Raw genomic sequence first — 22,453 nt, forward strand, 5'->3', positions numbered from 1 at the left:
AAACTTTACCAGAGAAAACCCTGCCCCCAGAAAGACTGTCCAGTGCATTATCATAATTACTAAGTTACCACTGGTATTCCATTTGACATGCCTGTTGGGGTTTATGTGCAGTGATAGCATTGTGTGTTACTAATGAAGTCATTTTCTTGTACAGACCAAAGTACTAGTTGGACAATGACTCATTATTTATCAGATGGTTTATTGAGTGAATACCCATACCAACTCCCTAAGAAAGCCGGACTCCACCACTGTGAGGGTCAAGTGATAATGTGGTTACTTGCTGCTGACTTTTGGGTTCAGTAATAACGTTAAAACCCAGGCCACATTTGATAAAAGGCTCTGATTATCACTGTCTGAGCCAAGTAAACCCTGACTGCCCTGGAATGTCTGAAAGAGTTTCCACAGTTGACATTTCGTAAGCTTGAAAGAAATAGCTGACAGTCATGTTACTTTTGGCCAGACATTTCCTCCATGTGCAACAGGATATACCGAGTCAGATCCTTGGCCTTTCAACACATATCTTCACTGTAACCCTGCTGGAAGTTTCCAAAAAGAGTCAACGCTGTGTCCGTTACACAGTGTTGAACTGGCAGTGACATTATATGAAAATTCAAAAAGCCAAAGTTTAAAATAACATTAATACTCTGAGCATGGTTTTGAAAGAACTTAAGTTAACTAAACAATGGCTTGGGTGAGAAACAGCACTAGAGAAAGCATTACTGGATTTCTTGAAGTCAGAGCGCCGAGGAGGATGGGCGGAAGCTGTGGGCTTTGGGTCACGGAGGGAGCAGAATAAACCAGAATTATGAGAGGCTCACGTGCAGGGTTGCACAGCACGTAGTTTTGCTGCTCCCTGAGGCTGAGCTGCAAAAGAAAAAAAATAGTGCGCGAACGTAAGACAAGTGGCCCAGAAGTGAAAGCCTACAAGTAACGGGGCTAGTTCATTGGGTGTGAGCAGCACACCAAAAGGAGGGACAAATGCAAGCAATTGTCCACAGAAGAGCAAGGATTTTCAAAGGGCGTGCAAAGGAACGAATAGCAAGGGATCAGGGTGTTCTGTGCACACGGGTGATATAATGTGAAAACTTGTACTGTGTTATCAGTCAAGTGGGGAAATATATGCTTCCTCAGGAATAATGCGCAAAAGGTGTAAATCTCACCAAACTTGCAATATCCTATTTTTGGAGTTTAGTATCTGAAATGGTTTATTTGCTTATGGTTTTCTCTGGGATGGATGCCATCAATACTAAATCTTCTCTCAGTCATCAGCATTTGTGTTGGTCACAATATAGCACAGGGTGAGGCTGCACATGCTAACCAAAGTGCTCTGTGGGCCACCTCGAGGAAGACTAAACCAAGGGCGACTCTGGTATGTTAGCAGTATCCTTGGAGCAGCACTGCAGCTTAATCACATCTCTGGCCAAGTCATTGATGGGTGGACTGACAATGTTTCATAACAGCGCAAGATTCACAGTAGTGTTGGGGGAGGGGAGGGCAGTGCTTTAAATTGAAATATAGAAGTGCAGGTACTCCTTATGTACACTAGCTGCTACTTCCTGAGAAGTGCTGGTGTTCTCTAATTGAACGTATTGCAGCAGTGCTGAGAAGTGCGAGCACTCGCTCATTGAATATATTGCAGCAGTGCTAAGAAGTGTGACTACTCATTAATGCATTGCAACAGTGGTGAGAAGTGTGAGTACTCATGAAATATATTGCAGCCGTGCTGAGAAGTGTGAGTACTAATTAAATATATTGCAGCAGTGCTGAGAAGTGTGAGTACTAATTAAATATATTGCACCAGGGCTGAGAAGTGCAAGCACTCGCTCATTGAGTACTCATTCAATATATTGCAGGAGTGTGGGTACTCATGAAATATATTGCAACAGTGCTGAGAAGTACGAGTACTCATTAAATGCATTGCAACAGTGGTGACAAGTGCGAGTACTCATGAAATATATTGCAGCAGTGGGTGTACTCTTTAAATATATTGCAACAGTGCAGATGAGTGCGAGTACTCATTAAATATATTGCAGCAGTGCTGAGAAGTGCAAATACTTTCTCATTAAATATATTGCAGCAGTGCTGAGAAATTAGTACTTTCTCATTAAATATATTGCAGCAGTGCTGAGGAATGTGAGTACTCATTAAATATATTGCAGCAGTGCTGAGAAGTGCGAATACTTTCTCATTAAATATATTGAAGCAGTGCTGAGGAGTGTGAGAACTCATTAATTGTATTGCAGCAGTGCTGAGAAGTGCGAGTACTTTCTCATTAAATATATTGCAGCAGTGCTGACAAATGAGTACTTTCTCATTAAATACATTGCAGCAGTGCTGAGGAGTGTGAGTACTCATTAAATATATTGCAGCAGTGCTGAGAAGTGTGGATACTTTCTCATTAAATATATTGCAGCAGTGCTGAGAAATGAGTACTTTCTCATTAAATACATTGCAGCAGTGCTGAGAAGTACGAGTACTCATTAAATGCATTGCAACAGTGGTGACGAGTGCGAGTACTCATGAAATATATTGCAGCAGTGGGTGTACTCTCTTTAAATATATTGCAACAGTGCAGAGGAGTGCGAATACTTTCTCATTAAATATATTGCAGCAGTGCTGAGAAATTAGTACTTTCTCATAAAATATATTGCAGCAGTGCTGAGGAATGTGAGTACTCATTAAATATATTGCAGCAGTGCTGAGAAGTGGAAATACTTTCTCATTAAATATATTGCAGCAGTGCTGAGGAGTGTGAGTACTCATTAAATGTATTGCAGCAGTGCTGAGAAGTGCGAATACTCAATAAATATATTGCAGGAGTGTGAGTACTCATTAAATATATTGCAGCAGTGCTGAGGAGTGTGAGTACTCATTAAATATATTGCAGCAGTGCTGAGAAGTGGAAATACTTTCTCATTAAATATATTGCAGCAGTGCTGAGGAGTGTGAGTACTCATTAAATATATTGTAGCAGTGCTGAGGAGTGAGTACTCTCTCATTAAATATATTGCAGTAGTGCTGAGGAGTGTGAGTACTCATTAAATATATTGCAGCAGTGCTGAGGAGGGCTGCTACTCTCCCATTAAATGTTTTGCCGCTGTGCTGAGTACTGGTACCCGTCATTAAATATATTGCAGCAGTGCTTAGAAGTGCAAGTATTCATAAAATGTATTGCAACAGTGCAGAGGAGTGAGAGTGCTCATGAAATATATTGCAGTAGTGCTGAGGAGTGTGAGTACTCATTAAATATATTGCAGCAGTGCTGAGGAGTGTGAGTACTCATTAAATATATTGCAGGAGTGTGAGTACTCATTAAATATATTGAAGCAGTGCTGCAGAGTGTGAGTACTCTCACAAATATATTGCAGCAGTCCTTAGGAGTGCGAGTGCTCATTAAATATATTGCAGCAGTGCTAAGAAGTGTGACTACTCATTAATGCATTGCAACAGTGGTGAGAAGTGTGAGTACTCATGAAATATATTGCAGCAGTGCTGAGAAGTGTGAGTACTAATTAAATATATTGCAGCAGTGCTGAGAAGTGTGAGTACTAATTAAATATATTGCACCAGGGCTGAGAAGTGCAAGCACCCGCTCATTGTGTACTCATTCAATATATTGCAGGAGTGTGGGTACTCATGAAATATATTGCAACAGTGCTGAGAAGTACGAGTACTCATTAAATGCATTGCAACAGTGGTGACGAGTGCGAGTACTCATGAAATATATTGCAGCAGTGGGTGTACTCTCTTTAAATATATTGCAACAGTGCAGAGGAGTGCGAGTACTCATTAAATATATTGCAGCAGTGCTGAGAAGTGCGAATACTTTCTCATTAAATATATTGAAGCAGTGCTGAGGAGTGTGAGTACGCATTAATTGTATTGCAGCAGTGCTGAGAAGTGCGAATACTTTCTCATTAAATATATTGCAGCAGTGCTGAGAAGTGTGGATACTTTCTCATTAAATATATTGCAGCAGTGCTGAGAAGTACGAGTACTCATTAAATGCAGTGCAACAGTGGTGACGAGTGCAAGTACTCATGAAATATATTGCAGCAGTGGGTGTACTCTCTTTAAATATATTGCAACAGTGCAGAGGAGTGCGAGTACTTAAATATATTGCAGCAGTGCTGATACGTGCGAATACTTTCTCATTAAATATATTGCAGCAGTGCTGAGAAATGAGTACTTTCTCATTAAATATATTGCAGCAGTGCTGAGAAGTGCAAATACTTTCTCATTAAATATATTGCAGCAGTGCTGAGGAGTGTGAGTACTCATTAAATGTATTGCAGCAGTGCTGAGAAGTGCAAATACTTTCTCATTAAATATATTGCAGCAGTGCTGAGGAGTGTGAGTACTCATTAAATGTATTGCAGCAGTGCTGAGAAGTGCGAATACTTTCTCATTAAATATATTGCAGCAGTGCTGAGAAATGAGTACTTTCTCATTAAATATATTGCAGCAGTGCTGAGGAGTGTGAGTTCTCTCATTAAATATATTGCAGCAGTGCTGAGAAGTGTGAGTACTAATTAAATATATTGCAGCAGTGCTGAGAAGTGTGAGTACTAATTAAATATATTGCAGCAGTGCTGAGAAGTGTGGATACTTTCTCATTAAATATATTGCAGCAGTGCTGAGAAGTACGAGTACTCATTAAATGCATTGCAACAGTGGTGACGAGTGCGAGTACTCGTGAAATATATTGCAGCAGTGGGTGTACTCTCTTTAAATATATTGCAACAGTGCAGAGGAGTTTGAGTACTCAAATATATTGCAGCAGTGCTGAGAAGTGCGAATACTTTCTCATTAAATATATTGCAGCAGTGCTGAGAAATGAGTACTTTCTCATTAAATATATTGCAGCAGTGCTGAGGAGTGTGAGTACTCAATAAATATATTGCAGGAGTGTGAGTACTCATTAAATATATTGCAGCAGTGCTGAGGAGTGTGAGTACTCAATAAATATATTGCAGGAGTGTGAGTACTCATTAAATATATTGCAGCAGTGCTGAGGAGTGTGAGTACTCATTAAATATATTGTAGCAGTGCTGAGGAGTGAGTACTCTCATTAAATATATTGCCGTAGTGCTGAGGAGTGTGAGTACTCATTAAATATATTGCAGCAGTGCTGAGAAGTGCGAATACTTTCTCATTAAATATATTGCAGCAGTGCTGAGAAATGAGTACTTTCTCATTAAATATATTGCAGCAGTGCTGAGGAGTGTGAGTACTCATTAAATATATTGCAGCAGTGCTGAGAAGTGCGAATACTTTCTCATTAAATATATTGAAGCAGTGCTGAGGAGTGTGAGTACTCATTAATTGTATTGCAGCAGTGCTGAGAAGTGCGAATACTTTCTCATTAAATATATTGAAGCAGTGCTGAGGAGTGTGAGTACTCATTAATTGTATTGCAGCAGTGCTGAGAAGTGTGAATACTTTCTCATTAAATATATTGCAGCAGTGCTGAGAAATGAGTACTTTCTCATTAAATATATTGCAGCAGTGCTGAGGAGTGTGAGTACTCATTAAATATATTGCAGCAGTGCTGAGAAGTGTGGATACTTTCTCATTAAATATATTGCAGCAGTGCTGAGAAGTACGAGTACTCATTAAATGCATTGCAACAGTGGTGACGAGTGCGAGTACTCATGAAATATATTGCAGCAGTGGGTGTACTCTTTAAATATATTGCAACAGTGCAGAGGAGTTTGAGTACTCAAATATATTGCAGCAGTGCTGAGAAGTGCGAATACTTTCTCATTAAATATATTGAAGCAGTGCTGAGGAGTGTGAGTACTCATTAATTGTATTGCAGCAGTGCTGAGAAGTGTGAATACTTTCTCATTAAATATATTGCAGCAGTGCTGAGAAATGAGTACTTTCTCATTAAATATATTGCAGCAGTGCTGAGGAGTGTGAGTACTCATTAAATATATTGCAGCAGTGCTGAGAAGTGTGGATACTTTCTCATTAAATATATTGCAGCAGTGCTGAGAAGTACGAGTACTCATTAAATGCATTGCAACAGTGGTGACGAGTGCGAGTACTCATGAAATATATTGCAGCAGTGGGTGTACTCTCTTTAAATATATTGCAACAGTGCAGAGGAGTTTGAGTACTCAAATATATTGCAGCAGTGCTGAGAAGTGCGAATACTTTCTCATTAAATATATTGCAGCAGTGCTGAGAAATGAGTACTTTCTCATTAAATATATTGCAGCAGTGCTGAGGAGTGTGAGTACTCAATAAATATATTGCAGGAGTGTGAGTACTCATTAAATATATTGCAGCAGTGCTGAGGAGTGTGAGTACTCAATAAATATATTGCAGGAGTGTGAGTACTCATTAAATATATTGCAGCAGTGCTGAGGAGTGTGACTACTCATTAAATATATTGTAGCAGTGCTGAGGAGTGAGTACTCTCTCATTAAATATATTGCCGTAGTGCTGAGGAGTGTGAGTACTCATTAAATATATTGCAGCAGTGCTGAGAAGTGCGAATACTTTCTCATTAAATATATTGCAGCAGTGCTGAGAAATGAGTACTTTCTCATTAAATATATTGCAGCAGTGCTGAGAAGTACGAGTACTCATTAAATGCATTGCAACAGTGGTGACGAGTGCGAGTACTCATGAAATATATTGCAGCAGTGGGTGTACTCTCTTTAAATATATTGCAACAGTGCAGAGGAGTTTGAGTACTCAAATATATTGCAGCAGTGCTGAGAAGTGCGAATACTTTCTCATTAAATATATTGCAGCAGTGCTGAGAAATGAGTACTTTCTCATTAAATATATTGCAGCAGTGCTGAGGAGTGTGAGTACTCAATAAATATATTGCAGGAGTGTGAGTACTCATTAAATATATTGCAGCAGTGCTGAGGAGTGTGAGTACTCAATAAATATATTGCAGGAGTGTGAGTACTCATTAAATATATTGTAGCAGTGCTGAGGAGTGAGTACTCTCTCATTAAATATATTGCCGTAGTGCTGAGGAGTGTGAGTACTCATTAAATATATTGCAGCAGTGCTGAGAAGTGCGAATACTTTCTCATTAAATATATTGCAGCAGTGCTGAGAAATGAGTACTTTCTCATTAAATATATTGCAGCAGTGCTGAGGAGTGTGAGTACTCTTTAAATATATTGCAGCAGTGCTGAGAAGTGCGAATGCTTTCTCATTAAATATATTGAAGCAGTGCTGAGGAGTGTGAGTACTCATTAATTGTATTGCAGCAGTGCTGAGAAGTGTGAATACTTTCTCATTAAATATATTGCAGCAGTGCTGAGAAATGAGTACTTTCTCATTAAATATATTGCAGCAGTGCTGAGGAGTGTGAGTACTCATTAAATATATTGCAGCAGTGCTGAGAAGTGTGGATACTTTCTCATTAAATATATTGAAGCAGTGCTGAGGAGTGTGAGTACGCATTAATTGTATTGCAGCAGTGCTGAGAAGTGCGAATACTTTCTCATTAAATATATTGCAGCAGTGCTGAGAAGTGTGGATACTTTCTCATTAAATATATTGCAGCAGTGCTGAGAAGTACGAGTACTCATTAAATGCATTGCAACAGTGGTGACGAGTGCGAGTACTCATGAAATATATTGCAGCAGTGGGTGTACTCTCTTTAAATATATTGCAACAGTGCAGAGGAGTTTGAGTACTCAAATATATTGCAGCAGTGCTGAGAAGTGCGAATACTTTCTCATAAAATATATTGAAGCAGTGCTGAGGAGTGTGAGTACTCATTAATTGTATTGCAGCAGTGCTGAGAAGTGTGAATACTTTCTCATTAAATATATTGCAGCAGTGCTGAGAAATGAGTACTTTCTCATTAAATATATTGCAGCAGTGCTGAGGAGTGTGAGTACTCATTAAATATATTGCAGCAGTGCTGAGAAGTGTGGATACTTTCTCATTAAATATATTGCAGCAGTGCTGAGAAGTACGAGTACTCATTAAATGCATTGCAACAGTGGTGACGAGTGCGAGTACTCATGAAATATATTGCAGCAGTGGGTGTACTCTCTTTAAATATATTGCAACAGTGCAGAGGAGTTTGAGTACTCAAATATATTGCAGCAGTGCTGAGAAGTGCGAATACTTTCTCATTAAATATATTGCAGCAGTGCTGAGAAATGAGTACTTTCTCATTAAATATATTGCAGCAGTGCTGAGGAGTGTGAGTACTCAATAAATATATTGCAGGAGTGTGAGTACTCATTAAATATATTGCAGCAGTGCTGAGGAGTGTGAGTACTCAATAAATATATTGCAGGAGTGTGAGTACTCATTAAATATATTGCAGCAGTGCTGAGGAGTGTGAGTACTCATTAAATATATTGTAACAGTGCTGAGGAGTGAGTACTCTCTCATTAAATATATTGCCGTAGTGCTGAGGAGTGTGAGTACTCATTAAATATATTGCAGCAGTGCTGAGAAGTGCGAATACTTTCTCATTAAATATATTGCAGCAGTGCTGAGGAATGTGAGTACTCATTAAATATATTGCAGCAGTGCTGAGAAGTGCGAATACTTTCTCATTAAATATATTGAAGCAGTGCTGAGGAGTGAGTACTCATTAATTGTATTGCAGCAGTGCTGAGAAGTGCAAATACTTTCTCATTAAATATATTGCAGCAGTGCTGAGAAATGAGTACTTTCTCATTAAATATATTGCAGCAGTGCTGAGGAGTGTGAGTACTCATTAAATATATTGCAGCAGTGCTGAGAAGTGTGGATACTTTCTCATTAAATATATTGCAGCAGTGCTGAGAAGTACGAGTACTCATTAAATGCATTGCAACAGTGGTGACGAGTGCGAGTACTCATGAAATATATTGCAGCAGTGGGTGTACTCTTTAAATATATTGCAACAGTGCAGAGGAGTGCGAGTACTCAAATATATTGCAGCAGTGCTGAGAAGTGCGAATACTTTCTCATTAAATATATTGCAGCAGTGCTGAGAAATGAGTACTTTCTCATTAAATATATTGCAGCAGTGCTGAGGAATGTGATTACTCATTAAATATATTGCAGCAGTGCTGAGAAGTGCAAATACTTTCTCATTAAATATATTGCAGCAGTGCTGAGAAGTGCGAATACTTTCTCATTAAATATATTGTAGCAGTGCTGAGAAATGAGTACTTTCTCATTAAATATATTGCAGCAGTGCTGAGGAGTGTGAGTACTCATTAAATATATTGCAGCAGTGCTGAGGAGTGTGAGTACTCAATAAACATATTGCAGGAGTGTGAGTACTCATTAAATATATTGCAGCAGTGCTGAGGAGTGTGAGTACTCAATAAATATATTGCAGGAGTGTGAGTACTCATTAAATATATTGCAGCAGTGCTGAGGAGTGTGAGTACTCTCATTAAATATATTGTAGCAGTGCTGAGGAGTGAGTACTCTCTCATTAAATATATTGCAGTAGTGCTGAGGAGTGTGAGTACTCATTAAATATATTGCAGCAGTGCTGAGGAGGGCTGCTACTCTCCCATTAAATGTTTTGCCGCTGTGCTTAGTACTGGTACCCGTCATTAAATATATTGCAGCAGTGCTTAGAAGTGCAAGTATTCATTAAATGTATTGCAACAGTGCAGAGGAGTGCGAGTGCTCATGAAATATATTGCAGTAGTGCTGAGGAGTGAGTACTCATTAAATATATTGCAGCAGTGCTGAGGAGTGTGAGTACTCATTAAATATATTGCAGCAGTGCTGAGAAGTACGAGTACTCATTAAATGCATTGCAACAGTGGTGACGAGTGCGAGTACTCATGAAATATATTGCAGCAGTGGGTGTACTCTCTTTAAATATATTGCAACAGTGCAGAGGAGTTTGAGTACTCAAATATATTGCAGCAGTGCTGAGAAGTGCGAATACTTTCTCATTAAATATATTGCAGCAGTGCTGAGAAATGAGTACTTTCTCATTAAATATATTGCAGCAGTGCTGAGGAGTGTGAGTACTCAATAAATATATTGCAGGAGTGAGAGTACTCATTAAATATATTGCAGCAGTGCTGAGGAGTGTGAGTACTCAATAAATATATTGCAGGAGTGTGAGTACTCATTAAATATATTGCAGCAGTGCTGAGGAGTGTGAGTACTCATTAAATATATTGTAGCAGTGCTGAGGAGTGAGTACTCTCTCATTAAATATATTGCCATAGTGCTGAGGAGTGTGAGTACTCATTAAATATATTGCAGCAGTGCTGAGAAGTGCGAATACTTTCTCATTAAATATATTGCAGCAGTGCTGAGGAATGTGAGTACTCATTAAATATATTGCAGCAGTGCTGAGAAGTGCGAATACTTTCTCATTAAATATATTGAAGCAGTGCTGAGGAGTGAGTACTCATTAATTGTATTGCAGCAGTGCTGAGAAGTGCAAATACTTTCTCATTAAATATATTGCAGCAGTGCTGAGAAATGAGTACTTTCTCATTAAATATATTGCAGCAGTGCTGAGGAGTGTGAGTACTCATTAAATATATTGCAGCAGTGCTGAGAAGTGTGGATACTTTCTCATTAAATATATTGCAGCAGTGCTGAGAAGTACGAGTACTCATTAAATGCATTGCAACAGTGGTGACGAGTGCGAGTACTCATGAAATATATTGCAGCAGTGGGTGTACTCTTTAAATATATTGCAACAGTGCAGAGGAGTGCGAGTACTCAAATATATTGCAGCAGTGCTGAGAAGTGCGAATACTTTCTCATTAAATATATTGCAGCAGTGCTGAGAAATGAGTACTTTCTCATTAAATATATTGCAGCAGTGCTGAGGAATGTGAGTACTCATTAAATATATTGCAGCAGTGCTGAGAAGTGCAAATACTTTCTCATTAAATATATTGCAGCAGTGCTGAGAAGTGCGAATACTTTCTCATTAAATATATTGTAGCAGTGCTGAGAAATGAGTACTTTCTCATTAAATATATTGCAGCAGTGCTGAGGAGTGTGAGTACTCATTAAATATATTGCAGCAGTGCTGAGGAGTGTGAGTACTCAATAAACATATTGCAGGAGTGTGAGTACTCATTAAATATATTGCAGCAGTGCTGAGGAGTGTGAGTACTCAATAAATATATTGCAGGAGTGTGAGTACTCATTAAATATATTGCAGCAGTGCTGAGGAGTGTGAGTACTCTCATTAAATATATTGTAGCAGTGCTGAGGAGTGAGTACTCTCTCATTAAATATATTGCAGTAGTGCTGAGGAGTGTGAGTACTCATTAAATATATTGCAGCAGTGCTGAGGAGGGCTGCTACTCTCCCATTAAATGTTTTGCCGCTGTGCTTAGTACTGGTACCCGTCATTAAATATATTGCAGCAGTGCTTAGAAGTGCAAGTATTCATTAAATGTATTGCAACAGTGCAGAGGAGTGCGAGTGCTCATGAAATATATTGCAGTAGTGCTGAGGAGTGTGAGTACTCATTAAATATATTGCAGCAGTGCTGAGGAGTGTGAGTACTCATTAAATATATTGCAGGAGTGTGAGTACTCATTAAATATATTGAAGCAGTGCTGCAGAGTGTGAGTACTCTCACAAATATATTGCAGCAGTCCTTAGGAGTGCGAGTGCTCATTAAATATATTGCAGCAGTGCTGAGGAGTGTGAGTACTCATTAAATATATTGCAGCAGTGCTGCGGAGTGTGAGTACTCATTAAATATATTGCAGCAATGCTGAGGAGTGTGAGTACTTGTTAAATATATTACAGCAGTGCTGAGGAGGGCTGCTACTCTCCCAGTAAATCTTTTGCTGCTGTGCTGAGAAGTACTGGTACCCCTCATTAAATGTATTGAAGAGGTGCTGAGATTTTCAGGTACTCTCCCAATAAGTGTACTGCAGCAGAGGTGAGAAGTGCCGGTACTCTCCCTTTCAAATTAAAGACGTGCAGGTACTAAATACCGGACAGTACCTGCCCATTTAAAGCACTATGGAGGGTTCAGATTAGCGCTTTATTTTTAACATTCCCTTTGTCATTATTTAGGTACCCTTTGGCGAGGTGAACCACGTGAAAGGCTGGCTGCAAATCAGCGGTGAGGTGAAGAAGCCCCAACCCGAGCATCCAAAGCGACCGATCCGGGGTCTGGAGTGTCCCCAGAGCGAGGTGAGTGGTGCCCGCTTCTGGGGCTTCTTCAAGAACCTCTGTCAGGAGCCAGATGTCTTCTTCCGCAGCTGCTTTGTGCACAACCACTGCCCACTTATCTTCATGAACCACACTGGAAAGAACCTGACGCCCACCGACCTCCCACTGATACAGCGCGAGAGCCTCCTGCGGGTCTGCGACGATGCCCTGTGCCAGGCTGTGACAGTGCTTGGCGTCAGGACTGTGGTTGGCATCGGGAGGTATGCAGAGCAGCGGGCGCGGAAGGCCTTGGCATCTGCAGGGATGAATATCTGTGTGAAGGGGGTGATGCACCCATCACCCCGAAACCCTCAGGCCAATAAAGGCTGGGATTGCATTATACGAACACAGCTGGAGGAGTTGGGAATCATGCCTCTGCTGGTGGCATCATAGCCAGGAAGTGATATTGGGGACCGAAGCCCAGGAAGCTGTTACCAACACTACAAATACAAGCTCAGGGGAATGTACTGAGGATCACATTCTTGCCATTATTAATCAGTGGCAGCTTTAAGTGGTCAGTCTGTATTAAATTCCATGACTGTGGAAGAAGGGCCTTGGCAGGTAAAGATATTGACAATATTTTACTCATGTAGCTTGGACCACAGTTCCCACTCGACAGTAGACGCTAGCAGCTGAATTCTGGATCAACCGTTTCTGTGTACAAAGAGCCGGAGCTGAACCAGTGACGTTTTATTCAGGACCACACGGTTCGGCCACAACTTGCTCAGCTAGGTCATTGACTAAAGCATTTGCAACTTTTATTTATTGCTGTTATGTTTTTTACTTCCTAAAACCTTGCAGGGATTAGCGCCTCAGCTAGTGATTGAATTATGGAGCCAAGCCGGACTAGGCCAGGCTGTGGTCCCCTCCACTGCTCTCGAAAGTGTTTACAGCTTCATTATTAGCTTTTCAACTCAGACGCACATTTTTAACCAGTTCTTCGCCTTCACCACATCTCTTCGAGCCTTAGTCTGTAAATCAATAGAGTTTCCATTTATTTGATCTGAGCAGCGGGCAGTCTCTCTCCGCCTTACACTGGTGTGTGACACACAGACCCCATGAGTGCTTGGTATACCTGTCCCTCGGCTGTCCTCCACATTACATTAGGCTGCGCTGTACATCATTTCAGCAGATTACCAGCGTCAATGTTGATGGGCATTGGGAGATCTTCATTGGTAGCAACCTTTGATCTGATGTACTGAAGTATCTCTACCCACTCTTACAGATGCTTCTTTTTCAGACCCAGTTGAATGGACCTCTGTTTTATTATTCTGTTTTGTATTTCTTCTTCTGCTCCACTGTTTTTACGTTCCTCCTTTAGTGCTTTCTTAGCAGAAACCTTATATTGCTGCCACCTGTAAAGACCTGCTGCTAAATCGCCCCAAGAACTTCTGTTGACTCACTCATCAGCATTTTATTCAGGGGTCTCCAACCCTTTCCATATAAAGAGCTACTTATGTTCAGTGAAAATCATCCCAAGCGACTGATATTATTAGTGTTCTGATAGTGAGCATATCAGAAAACATGACATTAGTTACCTCCCCACACGGGATTAGCAGCAGTGATGCCCTCAGTGCATGAGGCAGGGTTGCCAGCAGTATTATGAAGAATGGTTTTCCCCATTTGGTAGTAAGAGTAATCTCTCCAATCCTGCATGATGTATTAGTCAAACACTGAGCTTCAAATAACATTATACCCCAAATATCAGCTTATGTGTTCTGAAAATATTCACACTTATGTCTTAAATAAGTGATTTTCAATTTTGGGATACATGTGTTTAGTCAAGAAAAAGTTTATAACTTAGTACGGTGTGCTTTACACAGGAGAGCTACCTGTAAGTAGCTGGAGAGCTACCAGTAGCTCACGAGCTACTCATTGGAGAAGCCAGCTTTGAATACCATGGTCCATCTTTAATCGGGCAGAGTCTGTTACACTTACTGTCCTTAGCTCTTGATCCTTCTGCAGCACATTTAAATGTAATGGAAAGGATTACTGCTGTTTTACACTGAGGAGCTACACAAACCTGTGCTCACCTAGCCCTGCGAGAGCCCTAGCACCTAGCGGTATCCAGCCTCTTGTCTTTGAGTTTACACTACATTCGCCTCTCATTCTCTGGTAGCAGACAAGTGTATGGAGAATATTCCTGCTGTGTTACTTGGTGCACCTCCTTCTGCATGTGTGTTTATATGTTTTTGTTTGCATGCCCTCTAGAACCTGAGCTATTCAAAACGTTTTTGCAAATCTTTATTATTATAATAATTATTGTGAAATGATCGTGTTTAGTCTGTTGTGGCCCGTTTCTGAGGGGGACATTTTTTTGTGTGGTTAGTATGCAAAATGAGTTTGTTTTCACTCTTTAGCAAGAGTGCTTTCATGTGAGTGAGTCTGTCAAACTCGACACTTCCAGTGAGGTATCGTTGGGGTCCCACCCGCAGAGTACATGCTTGGTAGTCTGGTGTGACCTTTAAATGCCAATACTTGGAGTCTGGGGTTTAATTTTGTGCACTGTTAATGGTTTGATCTGAAATGTAACTTTGTGCGAATGTAAATATTCACCTTAAAATTGTGGGTGCTTGTTGGTACTGTCAGTAATTGTCTGGGGTTCATATTTCTGAGCAGAGTGAGAATATATTATATGATATGTTGACATAAACCTGCTGAGATTACATGTAGGGTTTAGGTTGCTTTAAAGGCTGGAGTTATTTCATATTATTCTGAGCAGTTTGAAACGTTTGCTGCTCCTTGGAGTAAACACTACACTGGGTTCATGTACAGAGCTTGTCTCCATCGAGGGGACAGATGCCCGCCTGGAACAGAAAGAGTATTCCTGGTGTGTAACCCAGGAGCTCTCCCCTCAAGACATGGAGGGGACATGGAGTTGGACACCTTTCTGAGTCACTTCTTTACTGAAAGACAATGAGACGTTTTCTAAACGGATTGATCGTTTTCCTTTCCAAAACCCCATGCATTGGACTGAGGTTATTAAAAACATTTTCCAAAATGTGTTTCTTTAGATCTGTGCATATCGGACATACTGATGTGTGTAAGTGGGAGCAGAGGCTGGAGGGTCGGTTTCTTGTTTGTAAAGACCGTGGAAGTCCAGGGCACTGCACCTGCAGGTAATTGGTAGCGAGAGAGAAACTCGGACTGACTAAATAGGAGGCAAACAACTTACAATAGTCACGGTTTGGATATGTGCTCAGATCGACATTTGAGGTTATTAATCCAAAGTTATTAGAACTCCCCATCAAGAAGCCGGCACTTGTATACCTTTGCAGCCCTTCTTGGCCATTAGAATGAGGAGCGACTAGACCGGGATGGTGACACAATTAAACGCCAATGTTATTTGGTGCAAATATAGGATATTCCCACTAGAAATCAGAAAACTGTGATTCCTAGGGGGGTGCTTTAAACCTGATATGAGCGGTACAACAATGTCCTTCTATTCAAAGCACCCGGTGACCAGCCCCCAAAGTCCAAACAATGTTTAATTCAATGAATTAAAACCATAAACGTTTTACAGATGACCTCAATAACAGTATCAACAAAGAGAGGGACTGGGAGGTTAGCTTGTCCAGTGTACGGTCTCCCGAATAGCTGAACATACAAACATGTGTACACTGTTCCAAACAAACGAATGGTGAACTAGGGGAACATAAAAGTTCAGGAGCAAGAGCCCTCACACATCCAAGTGGATGTCATGCTTCATCATCGGGTAGCTCCTTGTCAGACCGGCACTGCAATGTCTGACGGGCTCCCCGGAAGGGGGCTCTTTGCCGGAGATCTTTTGTGGTAGCAGCCGTGGTGGCGGATACTACAAGACCTGATGTTAAAGTGCTGTTTTGTGGCAGGAGAGTGAATGATAAAAATTGGTTCTCAGTCCTAAAAGGAGGGTAGATTTAATTAATCAGGATAATAGGACTGGGACCAAGATTAAAAACATAAGGAAAGTGTGGAATGAGAGATAATGCTCAACCACTTTCAACCTGGTACTGGAGCTAAGGGAAATTATCACAAGGCTCCTAAGACATGGTCAACATGTTTCGCGTACAGTGGTCTAACAAGATCCTATGACGCTTCTTCAGGACCAAAACATAACAAGACTTCTCCTGTCTTGCTGCACTGGGCTGTGTGTGTGATCGAGCAGTAACATTCAGACATATGCGAAATAAACAACTTGGGTACTTAAACTAACTAGAAGAAGCACCGCTTAACTTTAGGAATGCATTCATTTTGTTAGGACATTGTACAACAAAGCCTCTTCAAAATTCAAAAAAGTGTATTTCATTAACATGAGGATGTGTTTCACCTTAGTATATCACAAAATATCAGTGCATTCAGTGGTAATTTTAAAACTCATAGCTTTAAACAATAAACCTAGAAACATTAATGCATCAGTCCAACCTGACAGCAATGCCAATAGTGAAGTAAGAGCAAGTCATCTGTCATGTAGAACCTTCTGGGCGGTCGGGATTGTTCCTATACGTGGGCAACATTATAGTTTATTATATAAAACACAAGAGAAGGTTTTGTAAAGCACACATCCTGAACTCATGTATTGCAAGGTGAAATGTCATGATGAACAAAAAGGAGGCAAAGTGGAATTAGGCAGTCGTCCAGGATCACATTTAGTCAGCTGGGGAAGCCAGGATTGATCTCGGGTTTTCTCATTTCACAATGTTCAATTCTATTTCATTCCAATCCAATAACTGAGTTACTTCCTTTTTCCACTTGAATCTCCTGCGCTTGCCACAGCACCCACTTTAACCCCTCCCCCTACTAAGCCCCATTCCCACCAGGCTGGCATCAGTGCGGCCCTCGGGCACACCACTGACCACATATTGCAGCTCCTAGGAAAATGTTTGAGAGTACCCATGAACTATAGGACAGCCTATAATAAGGCCAGAACCCTTAAATGGTTCTGAAGTGTTGAATCTTTCTAACGGGGGGGGGAGGAGGGCAATAGCATTCAGTATGAGTTTGTTTGATGGTTTCCTGACAGCCTCCCAGTCACATCGGTCAGTGGCTCTCATAGGCTCCTCAGGAGAGTTGGCAGCATTAACTGACAGTGCGGTGGGCTTAGCATGCCAGCGCTCTCAATCCCCCCTTTATTGTTTTAGGAAATAAAATCACATGGACAATTACCTTTTTCACCAAGTCTGCTGGAACTGTACCTTCTCAAATTCTGATAAGATCAAACCCTATGTTTGATGTCATGTGTGGCTCTAGATACACATGCTCTGCATACTCCTGCCATCTAGTGTTGAGTGCAGAGTATTGCTAATTGATTTTTTCAAATAAGTATTTTTCCAAGTCACAGCATTGAGTGACTCCTTGGAGATTCAGTGCATAGGCATTGACTCCTTTGTTACATTGTTTTCTCTCTGCCATCAGGTTGGGGCATGCGTCTTTGCTCTGTCTTTCGACTCACTCCAGTTTGAAACTTTCCTTCCATCTTTCCTTTATCAACAGTATTGTTTACTCAATTGCGTATTTCCATCTTCGCGTTCATCTCCACTCATCAGTCCAGGCATTGACTGTGCACCCTATGGGGTGACCTCACCTGTTCGAGCCTACCTCAAACACACGGCACCGAAGAATATGCTGAGCTGATGAAATGGATGCCATTACGTTTCTGTCCTCAGTGCCACTCAAAATTCCCCCACACCGACCAACATCTGGTGTGTAACCTTTGCCTCTACTCTGATCACCAGAAAGCTTCCTGCAACACCTGTAAATTCTTCTGGTCAAGGAAGATCCTTTGGGACTGAAGAGCTTGTTGGTTGGAAATGGTGCACAAGACTCCAGACGACACCCTGGACATCTTTGGGGAGGAGCACACCCAGGAGGAGCCAAAGCAAGAGGAGGCCTTCCCCATCCAGGAATCTGACGGCCAGGCAGATATTGAAAGCCACAAGGTGACATCAGCACAACCAGTGAGTACTGTGGCCCCTCCTTCGCACCCTAAAACTGCTAAAAGGCCCCTTATGGAGGTCGCTAGACCTCCACTGTCCTCAGGCCATGGTCGGATCTGAAAAACTGTTTAGGCTGCCTTGCCCTCCGGCTCAGCTCCGAAAGTAACCAAGACTACAACACAGTCTTTGACATCAACCTTCAGCTCCTTGGTCTGAGCCATTTCGATCCAGACTTTGGCACCAAGTACTTTGATTCCAAGCCGACCAGCTTCCACCTCTGCTTCGGTGCCAACAAAAGGACGCCGACCAAAACCATTGGTGCCGAAAACGAGGAGGTCAACTTCTTCGGAGCTTAATGACTCCAGCTAGTCTTCAGCTGTGCCATCACCAGTGGAGCCTATTTTTGAGACTATGGAAGCTCAACAGTGCCGCCTCCATATTCAGGACGGGAACAGGGCACATTATTGCTTCCGCCTCTGTCACAGAGGAAACTATTCTTCCAGCAGGCTTTGGACACTGAACCAGCATAAAAGTCACTAAGGACAAGGCTAACACTACTCCTCCCCAGCCTTCTCCCCTTCCCCCTGATCCACCATCTCCACCACCTCCACTCCCTGCTTCTTTACCACCCGCTCCCCTCCTCATTCACCTGCCTCTCCTGCTGGAGATCTGACATCTCAGGGTTCCCCTTTATTTATCAGGGAGGATTTGGGAGAGACACAGCAGCACCCAGATCCGTGGGACACATTTGACCCCCGATTCCATGATAATTACAGACCCAGATATGTATCCTGCACGACTCTCCCCACCAGAGGACACTATATCCTACCAGCAGGTAGTAGTGCAGGCAGCCGCCTTCCATAATGTTGAGCTGCACCAGGACCCCATTGAGCAGGACACCGCAAAAGCCATGGGTGCTCTTCATTCCCCCTCACAAAGAGGCACTTTTCTTTGCCCCACGTTCAGAGGTGGTTACAAATCTGTTTGTGGCATGTAATGCAGTAGATTCACAAGTGCCCCCCCCCCATCTTCCCAGAAACCTGTGGTCGTTGTAGTAGCACTCAAATAACTATTGTATATATGTAAATACACTAAACGGACATCTCTTTTTCTTATTCTCTAAATATACTCCTTACCTCGCCCGCCCACGGGAAAACAATCTAACAAAGGACTCGATCCCCAAGCGCAGTATCACCGAGAGGAGGAGTCACTCGATGACTCGATAAGATTCTTCTAACAAAAACAACTTGCAACACTCCGGACCCAGCACTAGATGCCAGATGCAAAGCATGTGAATCTACAGCACTACATGCCACGAACAGATGACTACTGGGTGAGTAACATTTTCCTTTTTTTTTATCTTTGTAGCAAATGGCAACTAGGTTTTCCAACATCTTGGTAAGTGTAGAGACCCATTTTGATTGGGAGTGCTGTAGACTCATCAGGGACATTTGAACCATATTCATTGCTTCTGAAGATCCCAGAGTCTACCATGGCTTAGAAGACTAAGGAATCCATCAAAAATATAGATGGGATAATTGATACCATCAATATGTTGAAAGTCTTCCAGTCCATAGAAAATGTTCTCTAGTTTGGCTTAAGAAGTGCTGTAATTAGCAGTCAAGCAACCTTAATTTCGGGTTAGTTGTGGATTTTTGGCATCTTGTACAGAATCTTGAGCCACCAGGTACCCACTAGAGTCCTCGCCAATCAGTGTTTGTACTAGGGAGCATTAGAATTCAGGGACATCCTAAGGAATTTGGGGTCCAAATGTATTTTGGGGGCCCTAGTTGAGAACAGCTTTGAATTTATGATCCAATTTCAGTTCTTTCATGTCCCGTTTGTCCAGGTTATTGACACAGCACAGGCACACTCATGCAAATTCAAATGTGTTTACGTCTAATATTCAGAGGGAATGATTTGTGCTGTCAATATTTATACAGCAGCAGCTCGCTAATATGCAAATAATCACCACGATGCCCTCAAATTTCCCACAGGTGAGGTCCTCTTGATCTGAAAGAAACATTTTTATGGATGTTGCATGAAAAAAACGCAACATTTATCTGCAAAATGCCTGTTACAGACTCAGCCATCACCCACATTAAAAATACATTAAAGGAAAACAATGCTGTTTAAGAATTATTCAAGCTCACCAGGGCTAGTCTCTCTGCAGGACAGAGTTGGCAGTATCTGGGGGAGCAGGCCTTGAAATGCTGCTGCTCTGGGACAGAGGCCATACGTATAATGGTCCCTGTTAGAATTGATACCCACAGTTCCATTAAATGGCTTCTCTGGTGATACCTTTACAGTTTTGGAATTCAATGCTGTATTCAGGCAACTTGGTCGGAGCAATGGACTGGATGAAATACACCTGTTATCAACATCAGTGTCCCTAACCCATTTGTAGTTTTTCAGGTCAGAGGAAACGCTAAGCCATAGAGGATGGTGTGAAAAGCACCTTTGTAAAGTTGGGCAGGTTGAGAGGCGATGGATGGGGCGAAGAAGAAAGGGATAGCGATGTGGTACTGGAAGAAGCCGGGATAGTGCAGCTATCCTGCAAAGGCACCTTGTAACTGGAGAACAGGGCAGTCCTGCGGAATCATTCTTCGTATTTCTGTTTTCACAATCATGTTGTCTACAAGGAATTACTTTTATAGCAGGAGGCATTGTGAAAAGGTCCTTTCCTTTGTTGACAAATGTTGATTACTGCATTTATTTTCACCAACTTTTTAATTAAATATATTAGTTTAAAAGTTTTCAAAGTGTGAAAAATATGGATTGCTGAATGGCCTGTCTTCCACATGAACATAAATAGCAGAACAGTCTAAGTACATATGGATACCAGCAGTCCATCCATCAGTGCCACAAACACATTCCTAACCCTGCTAAAGGATGATGTGACTTCTTTTTTTATGATGGATCTGTGTACATAAGTACTGTAATTGTCTGCTGCACATATTGGCTTTAACCTCCCTTGCACATGTTTTTCAAACTTTTCACACTGGTTTCAGAGGCTGCATGTGAAAATATTCATTTATAAAAGCCATCAATGAAAGTGAGTCCCAGGAAATTAACCTGGATTGTAGAGTTCCCAAACTGCATGCAGGCAACTTATTTGGTGTTTAATTTATACTGATTTGGTAAGACTGATTAGAAGGAAGCTGTTTTCATTCACATTTTTGGAAAATTAAATGCTGTTTTTCTATCATGGCGGGAGCACATGCTTTGTACTGTTCTCTCATTGCTTGAGCCTAACAAGGCAGTGCATTTTGATTGTGGCATGGCCATCTGAGCGCGTGGATACCCTCACAGGTGATTAGCCGCACTATACAAATCCAGATTGATTGAATTCTGGGAACATCAAAATTGGCCCCTAATGAGCGGAGATGAAAAAAGATTGGAACAAAAAGTCTAATTTCAGTGTTCGGTCACCAGATCGTGTCAAATCAGCCCTGCAAAAATGCAGAAAATGACACTGAAGACAAAAAGCAAAGTTCTTGGCAAATAAGTATACAAAATGATTAACGTTTTCACCTAATATTTCTTGTTTATTGCAGTTATGACCCAGAAAGGAGTAACACAGTGTACTGTACCAGTTTTCGAATTGTCGACACAACCTGCTATATAAACTAATGTTCTTGCTTTCCATTTTTCTTAGGGGGGGGGGGGCGGGGTGTTGGGTGGGTGGGAGGGATTGGCCTGCTCCAGAAAGGAGATGTGTACGATGACATGGAAGGTAACATGGCTGTCCCTTAAATTGCATTGGTAAGATGGATACCCAATCCAGTCAAACAGACCTTTTTGCTTTCCTGTAACTTCTAGAGGTCTCAGCTGGACAGATTATGACTAGTGTGCAGGGTATACCTTGAGTCGTAGTCAGATAATGTGAACAAACAAACTCTAGTAAACCGGTCATGCTAACTTCTAGGGGCCATATTATACAAAGTGCCCCGGTAGTGCAACGGGCATGTGTGCCGGCTTTGTGCACCCTAGGGCACTTTGGCATTACAGAAGGGGCTGCAGATGCGTGTGGGGCCCCTTATGAAATACCAATAGCGCTAGTGCACAGAAAGTTCCAGCGCTATCATCAGAGGGTGTTCTCTCATTTGCATGGGGTGTGGCCCCATCAAGTGAGGGAATCCCTCTGCCTCTGGCGCTGTGTCATATCATAGATGCGTGTGCAGAGGCAAAGAAGCGGTCTGTAGGTGGTCTGCTATTGTGCCACCTAAAAGGTTGCACACTGACAATACACCCCCTGATGGCAGCCCTCTTGAGGAGGGAAAGGGGGTCCTAGGGACCCCCAGACATCCCTTTGCAGGCGGGTGCAGTCACTCAATGTACCCGCCTGCACGGGTGTTAGAAATGGGGTCTCTAGTTGGCACTCAGTT

General features: G+C 41.7%; 1 protein-coding gene across 2 annotated transcripts in view; it reads left to right on the forward strand.

The window, feature by feature from the left end:
- Positions 1–21,273, forward strand: part of SMUG1 (single-strand-selective monofunctional uracil-DNA glycosylase 1) — a 36,367-nt gene extending 15,094 nt beyond the window's left edge. For both annotated transcript variants that reach the window (XM_069233493.1, XM_069233492.1), the window contains exon 3: positions 12,013–21,273. In XM_069233493.1, the coding sequence (XP_069089594.1) occupies positions 12,013–12,543 (531 nt within the window). In that variant the 3' untranslated portion in view covers positions 12,544–21,273. The remainder of the gene's footprint in view (positions 1–12,012) is intronic.
- Positions 21,274–22,453: the final 1,180 nt, after the last annotated feature.

This window comes from Pleurodeles waltl, chromosome 5 (assembly GCF_031143425.1).
Source record: "Pleurodeles waltl isolate 20211129_DDA chromosome 5, aPleWal1.hap1.20221129, whole genome shotgun sequence".
Taxonomy (NCBI): Eukaryota; Metazoa; Chordata; class Amphibia; order Caudata; family Salamandridae; genus Pleurodeles; species Pleurodeles waltl.